Source organism: Gymnoscopelus microlampas (assembly GCF_963454915.1).
Source record: "Gymnoscopelus microlampas genome assembly, chromosome: 21".
NCBI classification, from domain to species: domain Eukaryota; kingdom Metazoa; phylum Chordata; class Actinopteri; order Myctophiformes; family Myctophidae; genus Gymnoscopelus; species Gymnoscopelus microlampas.
Genome location: NC_139958.1, coordinates 40703157 through 40713772, shown reverse-complemented (window position 1 = coordinate 40713772; position 10616 = coordinate 40703157). Strand labels below are relative to the sequence as shown.

Here is a 10616-nt window from a genome sequence, read left to right as displayed (position 1 = left end):
TGAAGAAAACTTCAACTAGAGCTATATGAAAAAAAAGGAAGCTGTTAAAACTTATGAAATAACCACTCCAGGTGTGTAAGGACTAAATGCAGGAAAAATTCACAAGTATTACTGTGTCTGTGTTAGTATCAGTGATCATTAATGATGAATAAATTACATGAATAAAAAAAAAAATCAATCATAATGATCGTGTATGATATCATTGCTGTCAGGTAGAACACATTCAGGAAATGTAATGTTTTTTGGGGTTGTTTTTTTTAATCAAAAATAGCCGAACTACGACTCATTATGAGCTTGTAGATCTGCTATTTTTGCTACTTTTGTATGACATAGTATGATGAAGTAGGCATTAATTTACTCAAAGAAAAACATAAAACGTTGAAATATGGAGATACAAGGTTTCTGCCAGACAACAATATAAAATGTAAGGTGAAGAAATCATAATTAAAATGTGTGTGAGCTTCTCTCATGGCGTCACATCCTGAAGAGGGCGCTATTGATCCAGAATGTGTCAAGTCTTTCTGCAGATTAACCCTTTCAATGCCATAAAAACATTAAGATGAAATGTCATGTTTACATCATATAAATGTACAGCTACACCATGATCCTGCTATTCTAGGTACATTGCCTGTGTACATGAATGCTATATTTGTACTTTCACAGAGCAGTCATAATTTACGTTGACACAAATGGTTGCATTGCACGGTATAGCTGCTGTTCAAACTGAGGCAGGCAACATGAGTTTGTTTTATCAAGGACCCTGCTGGTCATTCAATGATTTAGAGGTCAAACTTAAACTGGATGGATCACCTAATCTCTTTATCTGATTTTAAGAGGCATACATGGATAAGATGTCTATGTCTTGTTCATGTTTTTAAAACACATACTGTAGTATACATTTTAGGTTATGTTTTGTCCCTTGTTTTGCTTTGGCCTCGTCTTAGCCATGCCAGTGTCACTTGTAAATGAGGTAGAACCTCAATGTGACTCTCCTGGATAGAAGTTTACTGATTTAAATATAAATATTGTGACATGTATGTTCAATATGATTTTCTGACATGATTTAAGTTTAGTTTTTTTATGAACCATTTGCTGTTTTATTTTGCTGTGTTTTCTATTTTTTTTCCTTGTCTGTGGACAGAGAGAGTTCTTTCAAGTTACAAACAACTTGAATAATCTCTTAGTAATGAATTCCATATGATTATGTATATTTTGAGCTACTTTTAATGTGTATACTATTTTTGTGTATGTTTTATGAGATGTTGGCAGTTATATTGTACATGGCATTATGGCATTACATTATGATTCTTGATTAGATAATTGGTGTAATTATTGTTCTCATTTGTCTGATCTCATATCTATGAATCATCTTCATCTCTCACACTCATCACATCAAGCTGGCTGGCAACTTCACTTTCATATCCTGAAGAGGGCGCCATTGGTCCAGCATGTCGCTTCAGCAGCCAATCATAAACCTTGTCAGGTGACCAGCAGTATGAACTTCCTGCTTCAGATGGTGTTCCCCCACTCACTGCAACATAAGACAACACACAACAATATACTTATTACTATTATTATTATTATTATTATTATTATTATTATTAATAACAATAATAATTATAACATACCACCACTCACGGAAACACAAGAAAACACACAAAAATATATGTATTATTATTGCGAACGGCGGAAGGAGGCGCGCCTCCGCTCAAGTGGAGCTTACACCGTGCTCGGTGTCATAGTCATAGTTGTCCGTGTGTCTGTGTGCACTATTGTGTGCACTGCCTGTGTGCAGCCAAGTAAATGTCCAATATAGACGTACCATACATCAAATGAAAGGTCTTTGAAAACTGAACACACCTGTCAAGGTTGCGTTTAAGCCCGCCCCTTCCCCCGGAAGCCACGCCCCGGAGAAGGCTCCTAAAAACTCGCCATTGAAACCCCATGTTAAATGAAAAGTGCCCGAATCGCTCCGAAACTTTTTCTACCCCCCCTAAGTGGGGGTCTACGAACAAATACTTCGGGCTCGGATTTTGCCTCCGCACCCCGGAAGTGGGTGAAACAGGCACTTTTTTTTGTGAATTGGTATTTTTCTAAGATGCTCCTTTTTACGTAGAATTTCTTTGTATTTGTTTTTTTTTTGGTTACTTTTTTTTAAAATATTTTTTTTCATTATTATTATTTTTTTTTTGCGTTCGCTTCCCGCGTTTGCGCGTCTTACTTGTTATTATTAGTGTGTGTGTGTGTGTGTGTGTGTGTGTGTGTGTGTGTGTGTGTGTGTGTGTGTGTGTGTGTGTGTGTGTGTGTGTGTGTGTGTACAGTATACCGTCTTTCAAGTGTCTTTTTATGAGTTTATCTGATAAAGAAATGTTACATTTAGAAAAGTCACTGTAAGGAATGATCACATTGAATTCTGTTCAGATCTCAATTGTATTAATACTCACTACTTGGAGGATTCCATTCCTTGCTCTGCCTTCTTCTCCTGACAGCTGGCAGGGTTGGTTCTTCTGGCTCCTTCACCACAAACTTCAACACCTTCTCTATCATCTCCTCCTCTCTCCTCCTCCATTCCTGCTCTCTCCTCCTCCCTGCCTCCTCTCTCCTCCTCCCTTCCTCCTCTCTCCTCCTCCCTTCCTCCTCCCTCCTCCGCCATTCTTCTTCTTGTCTGTTCCATTCTTCAGCAGTAAATGTTTGCTTTCCTGTCAGTCTTTCAAACAGAGTGTTCTGTCTTGTCTCATGTCCCTCCCTGAAGTGTCCTGTGTCTCTGACAGACCTGTCTTCTCTTGAGTCTGAAGGTCCAAAGTGCCCTCTGTTCCTCGTCACCATGTCTTCTACTTTCTCCACCACCTGTTTTACTTCTGAGATGTCTTGCTCGATCCAGTCTAGAACATGGTACCTGTAGCCACATTTCTCCAGGATCCACCTCAGAGGTTCTCCTTCAGACTCTATGTACTCCTCAACACGTCTATCTCCCAGCCAGTATCCCACTGTGAACAGAACCAGAGTGTGTCTCCAGACTCTGTCCCCCAGCAGCTCCATGTGTTCCTCCACTGATCTCCTGTCAGCTTCAGAGAAACTGGACCAGACAGGAACATTCAGCAGGACAGCGTGGGGTCCAGGAGAACACAGAGTCACACCGTGTAGAAGAACATCTTTGATCTTCTGTGATGGAGGTGTAGTCCACCAGTCTGGACAGCTCACCACACTCACATTTCTGTCAGCAACTCGTCTCTGTTGTCTGTCACACTCTGTCTGCTCAGGCTGTAAAATGAGGTTTACTGTATGTTAGTCATAATAACAAATACATGTGAGTTTTTTCAAAACATTCATTCAAATGACTATTCTGTACTCGATAAAGACCCCCCCCCCAAAAAAAAGAAGCGTTGTCTAATAGCACCATAGTAACACAAATTAACAAAAAATGAAAAAGGGGGTTATATATTCAATACTCCGCTTCGAGGTCTCGCTATGGGAGAGCGCCCTCTAGTGTGAACACAGAAGCATTATCTTGATATACGTCCAGACAGGAAACTCCCTGGCTGGATTTCTGATTTGTGAATCATCTTTGCAATCTGACTTCACTACTCTACAATACTGGTTAGCAGCCAACAAATTGAAACTTAAAAAAACGAAATCCTTTACTATGATCTTTGGTACACGTCAAAATATAAAATCTAAATCTATTAATCATTCCTGTTCTATTTCCAGCTTGGATAGTACTCCACTGCAAAGAGTTGAACATACCAAATACTTGGGCCTGTGGCTAGATACCGAACTGTCATTCAAATATCATAATATTGATCATATTATAAGTCTAGTCAAGTCAAGTCAATTTTATTTATAAAGCACATTTAAAAACATCCAGGTTGACCAAAGTGCTGTACAGTATGATACAAAACAACATAAAAATAAACATCATTGCAAAAATATTTCAAAAACAGCAAAAGTTAAAACAATGACAGACCACAAGATAAGAGCATGGGGGGGGGGGGGTGCAGGCTGGATGGAGAAAAATCTAGGGTGGATCAAAAGCTAGGGAGAAGAGGTGTGTTTTGAGTCGGGATTTGAAAGTGTCCAGGGAGGGGGCGAACCTAAAAGTGGATGGAAGGCTGTTCCACAAATTTGGGCCAGCCACGGAAAAGGCTTGGTCGCCTTTTTGCCTCAACCGGGCATTCGGAACCTTGAGAAGCCTCTGGTCAGAGGATCTCAATGGCCGGGATGCCCAGCAGTTCAGCGATGTAGGGTGGTGCTAGTCCATTTAATGCTTTAAAAACAAATAAAAGGATTTTAAAATCTATTCTAAATCTGACTGCAGCAGTCAGTGGAGGGAGACCAGTACAGGGGTGATATGGTCCCGCCTACGAGTGCCAGTCAGCAGTCTGACGTGACAAGGGCATGGATCACTTTCTCTAGGTCATGGGCTGATAGGAAGGATTTTATTTTTGCTATTTGCCTAATTTGGAAGAAGCTTCCCTTAACCACATAATTTATTTGTTTATCAAATTTTAGGGCAGAGTCAAATAAAACGATGGAGCCTAGGGGAAGTATGTAGAGTGAAAAACTCTAGAAACTGTTACATTCTCTGTTAGGAAAAGACTAATATTACAGCTTATTCTACCGATATTTGATCATGCCGATTTTGTGTATCAAGCCGCATCCAAAACCAATCTGACTATGCTTAATACTGTATATAACAAACTGTGCAGACGTCCTAGGTTGTCCTTTTACAACTCACCACTGTACTATGTATGAAAATCTTCAGTTGTCCTCTCCCACAATACGAAGACAGTGTCACTGGTTACAGTTTATTTTTGAATGTATACATTTCAATTATCCTCAATATCTCAAACAGCTTCTAAAACCATCCCCTAACAACTACCAGTTGAGGCACTCCACACAGCCTTATTTTTCTGTTCCCTCAGTCTCCACATCATCAGGTAAGAGAGCCTTTATGTTTAAAGCCTGATTGGAACAATCTACCGGTAAATATTCAAACCATCATCATCTTTCAATATGTTCAAAATGCACTGGCTTCTTATAATACGATCTCTTGTACATGTCCGTGACCATTTCATCACTACACTTTATTTACACATTATATACACTTTTTTAAACAATGAACAAATCCATAATTATGAATAAGATAACTAACTAAATATTCTGTTAAATCAACTGTATGCTGATCCCCAGCCTGTGGCCTATACTTTATACCCCGCGCCCACCCGACAAGACAGTGACTGGGTGCTACAGACATAGGCTGCATTAAGGTTTTTCGTCACCTTGAACAGGTTTCGGGGCTGTGAGTATGTAAACTGTCATGCTGGTCCTACCAAGGTTCCCCATGACAGACGAGCCCAACCCTGTGTCACGCTGCAGGGATCTAGCAGATCTACATCGACACGTTGTGAGCTTGTAGATCGGCTTTTTGAACTATTTGAAAATGTATTTCAAAATAGTGAAAAATGGTAAAGAAGTTTAGGGAAATGGGTAAGGGGGCGCCCAGAATAGGGCCCTCACTGCCTACACCCCCCCTCCCCCTTTTTTATCACCCTTTTCCCCCCTGTTCTATACTCTGTTTCATAGTTGTTGATTTTGGTGTTATTTTTTATGTAATGTTGATGAATTGAATACAGAGGACCACAATGGAAACAAGTCCTCAGGATTTTTTTGTGTTTTTTCTGTCTAATCAATCAATCCATCAATCAATCAATCAATCAATCAATCAGCAATTTCCCAGAATTGCGGCGCGTCTAGTTATAACATGAAGTTCATATGATAATACTCACCTTCCATTCTGTAAACACTTCCCCCTGCAGTATGACATCTCCAGCCAAGCTCCTCGTAACCTGGTATCCTCCAACCAACATCAGCCTCACATCTGGTAGACTCTGATGTTCCCCTGACACACAAAATCATTAGTTCACTATTGGTGACCTTAATCAGAGATTAAGTTACAGTATATTAATTATTAGGAAACAATTCTGGCTGAATTGACCACAGAACAGTAACGTATTGCTCACATAGTATAGTATATGTATCGCAGGTGCTCCTCATTTTTGTCTGAGAGTCAGAGGCACGTTCGTGTGGAGAATCATTTGCATTGCCCCACACCCCATTTAAGACCATAAAAGGCAACCAGGAACGTCGATGTCAGAAGTAAAACATCACCACTCCTCAAAATGGACAGATCTACAAGCTTACAACGCGGTGGCCGGTGGGACACTTGACAACTTGTAGATCAGTGCAAGCGAGCGTTAATAAAGTCAATAGCCCAGAATAGCCAACTCTCAAGTATAATGAGAATAATAGGTTAGTTTACAAAGTTTAACCTCACGATCAAAGACAAATAAAACTTGTAATGGATATTATATAAGCCCTTTCTACTGAACAATTGCTCACTCACCTTTGCCGAGGTAAAAAGATGATTTATATTCCAGCCTATGCGGCTGACACACGCAAGCACGCACGCACGCACGCACACATGCGCACACACACACACACACACACACACACACACACACATTCACGGACGGATAAAACATTAGTAATAAAAATGTGTTGAATTAATATCATGTCTATAATATGCATACAAGCAATAGATCGTTTGAGATCTTTTTTGTTTCTTTTTTATATGTGTTGACAAATGTTGGGCACATAATGTACATATTTTATTTGAGGTTTGGCACTATTCGACTATTGTAATTGATTTTGCATGAAGAATAAGGCATTCTAATGACATATGCAAGCTTTGGTCCGATGTAAGTCTACCTGATGATAAGTCTACAACACTGATGATACATCCCAGGTGCATCCATGTGATGTTTTTTCGTTATAGTTATTCTATTTATAGTGGCTCATAGGAATTTATAGACTACGTGACAACCAGGAATAGATTGGTGACCACCGGAGAGACGGGTGACAGCCGGAATGTAGACGGCATCCGGGAGCAGTTTGGGTTGGCGCCCCAGTCTGTGTCTTCCGTGAGGAAGAAACCCAACAAATCCACGGTGAGGCCTTTAGGAGGACCATTCAAGCAAGACGCAAAGGGAGCCTGCAGTACCACCGCGGGCCAAGACACCATCACACCAGAATGAAATGTTTGGAGCGGGGGAGTCTGGTGCAACGCTCAGGTCCTGGACCTGGTGAGACGGAGGAGGAGCCCGGCCAGGAGGCCACCCACAGAGCCTAGCCCCTCCACGTACCAGAGCCTCTCCTCTCCCCCATTCCTGGCAGAGTAGTTTTGGACAAGCGTATTGAGTGGCCCTGTCTTTCCCTATTTAGAGACGCGCCCGAGCCCCATCAGGCGCGAGTGCCCGCGTCGACCAGCCGATGGTCTGCTAGTCGAATCAGCGCCGTCCGAGTTATGTACCGATAGGGACAGAATCGTAAATATATTTGGTGCGGACTGCGTTTGCGCCACTGACTGCGTTTGTCCCAACTGCCACTCAAAGTGACTACTGGCCAACTGCCTGGATGAGGCAGACTTATTTTTTAAAAGCTTTGTGCTTTCTATTAGACTGTGCAGGGCAGAGGCGTCTAATCTCTGAGTCAGGTAACCGCATACCCTCCGTTATCAGTTTAATAATGTACCAGCCAGCAAGACTGACTGACTGACTGACTGACTGACTGACTGACTGACTGACTGACTGCTGACTGTGAGGTTCAATTCATAAAGGTCTCACAGGCAATTTTATTACCTGTGTAGGCCCTATAAAGAGAAGAATGCATTCGCCATCTGTTTTGAATAAGGGGTGTCATGTTTTGCAATTAATTAAGTTTACCTAGACTAAAGGTAAAACCATTTCTTAATTCCATTTAAGGATGTGTTTTCACTATAATTTATAATTATAAGTTATAGGCCATGACGGAGGCGCGCCGACTCAGCAGACCTTGAGGCTGAGGAGACGCGCCCGAGCGCCTCCAGGCGCGAGTGCCCGCGTCGACCAGCCGAAGGGCTGTTAGTCGACTCAGCGCCGTCCGAGTTATGTACCGATAGGGACAGAATCGTAAATATTTTTGGTGCGGACCGCGTTTGCTCTACTGACTGCGTTTATCCCAACTACCACTCAAAGTGGCTCCTGGCCAACTGCCTGGATGAGGCAGACTTATTTTTTAAAAGCTTTGTGCTTTCTATTAGACTGTGCAGGGCAGAGGCGTCTAATCTCTGAGTCAGGTAACCGCATACCCTCCGTTATCAGTTTAATAATGTACCAGCCAGCAAGACTGACTGACTGACTGACTGACTGACTGACTGACTGACTGACTGACTGATTGATTGATTGATTGATTGATTGATTGATTTAATAAAAAATACCTTCAAACAAAGCTTTCAGAACAGTTCTCTGTCTGTGTGTCTTGGTCATCAATGTCAGGACATGTTCCTCTATGTTCCTCTTCCTCTCTGACAACTTCTCTGCAACATCTCCATCAACTTCATAATGTCCACCTCTGTTTCCTGACACCATCTGTTCTATCTTCTCCAGCAGCTGTGTGACCTGAGTGTCATCTGTCTTCTCATTGTTGAGGACATGATACCTGTTCCCACATTTGTCAACAAGCCAGCGGAGGTCTTCCCCTCCAGCCTCAATGTGCTGCTCAATGCTTCTGTCTCCCAGACGGTCTCCATAGGTGAACAGTACTAAAGTGTGACTCCACACGCTCTGTGACAGAAGTGACATGTGTTCCTCTACTGATACTCTCTCTGCTTTGATGAATGCTTTATGAAGAGGAACCGTCAGAAGAACAGCATGTGGTCCAGGAGGACAGAGACACACACTGTTCTGGATCTCCAGTTTGTCCATCTCTGGAGTGCTCTGTAGTGTACTGTAGTAGACCCAGCCTGGTGAGTGCACCACTGTCAGATGTCTCCCTGCTACTTCACCATGTCTTAACTCACACTGTCCTGACCTCTGAATTCCAGCTTTAAAAACACGTCCTCCCAGAATGGTGTTTCCTGCTGAACTCTTTCCAGACCCGAAACCTCCCAACAACACAATCCTGAGGTAAGCCATTCCTGTCAGAGAAAACATTGTTTAACAATAAGTCACATTATTATTATTAATATTATTATTACCCTTATCATTATTATTATTATCATTATTATTATTATTATTATTACCCGTATTATTATTATAGCAGTTATTTCACTAAAAATAAAAATCTGCACTGCTACATCTGATGTAAACATGTTACAGGTTCATATGATCTCAGTTAAAGTTCTATACTGTATAGACATTTTCTATTCTTTATAATTTATGCACTTTTTATGCACCTGAACTTACAGCGGGTAGGTATTTTATGTTATTTTATTTTTTTATATGATTAATATTTGTCCTTTTGCCTTTTGTGTGCATTGTAGTGTATTTAGTATAATACATAGAATGTTGTTATTGTAACCGAACATTCTGGTTGTGGTAAGATAAAAGATTTATCAGATGAGGGTTCAGGGGCGGCAGTGGCTCAGGGGTAGAGTGGCCGGTAGATCGGCCGGATGGCAACCGTGGGGCTCCCCCAGAGTTAGTGTCGAAGTGTCCTTATGAGCAAGACGCTGAACCCCTAATTGCTCCCGATGAGCAGGTTGGTGCCTTGTATGGTTTCCTCTGCCATCGGTGTGTGAATGGGTGAATGTAATGCACAATTTATGTTAAGTTACAATGGGTTTGTATAGGAAGGGGGCGTGTCTGATAAAATGCATATTAAATATTTAAATAGGCCTACTGAATCAAGCAATTTAAAAACTGTCTGGTGTGCTCACAAAAGCCTGAGTAGATGATACAGTGGCCCTCATTTATCAACGCGGTGCAGACCAATTAATGGGCGTACGGCGAGATCACCGCAACTTTCGGCATTTATCAATATATCCTGACGTTGCCTTCAGCCTACGGCACGCTCAGATCTCACGTCTGGTTGAGAGCAGTTGTTGACTTTGGCTGCACCCGTTTGTTCCATCTTAGACCTGCGGAGCAGCATTGTCTGACAGTCTGACAGGCATATGGACACATGTATCCACTCCAAAATGTATACCTAACACAATAATAAATAATCCCTGTGAAAAGATAACATTTTATAAACTCACAAACTGCTTTAACAGTCATTCGGTTAAGCTTGCAGATCTGGCTGCATTGGCTATTTGAAAACAGCAGATCTACAAGCTCACAACGCGTTGCATCACGATGTGTTGTGAGCTTGTAGATCTGCTATTTTCAAAATGTATATGAGCGCTTGCATGCGAGTGCGTTTTCGGGAGTCGGACTCGGGACTGGCGCGGCCGCACCGCTGTAATCTTTTCATGATGGACACATTCTAATCAGGGGAGTCAAGTAGGTCACAGGCTGTGGCTAGGTCAGTCGTTCTAGGCCCCACAAAAAAATATGTATTTTCCTGCGGAACCCCATCACAAATGAGTTTGAACACATTAGGGGCTGAGTTCAAATATTTTGGGGTGAGCCAGGAAGGGATAATTAATTAATAAATGAATGAATGAATAAATACATCTTATTTATTTTTATGTTTTTGTTTTGTTTTTGTTTTTCAGAAGGCTTATGACCTGGGAGTAGAAACTGTTTGTGTTCCAGAGTACAATACAGTAATCTACACTTTCATCATTCAATCTCATG

General features: G+C 41.6%; 1 protein-coding gene across 1 annotated transcript; it reads right to left on the bottom strand.

The window, feature by feature from the left end:
• Positions 1-1109: 1109 nt before the first annotated feature.
• LOC311037595 (GTPase IMAP family member 8-like) lies at positions 1110-8913 on the bottom strand. Its single transcript, XM_084046823.1, has 4 exons — positions 8315-8913; positions 5787-5899; positions 2445-3261; positions 1110-1531 (listed from the first exon to the last, which is right to left on the bottom strand). Exons 1-4 carry the CDS (start codon positions 8799-8801, stop codon positions 1359-1361), a joined length of 1590 nt encoding a protein of 529 aa, XP_083902949.1. The 5' UTR covers positions 8802-8913; the 3' UTR covers positions 1110-1358.
• Between the last annotated feature and the right edge of the window lie 1703 nt (positions 8914-10616).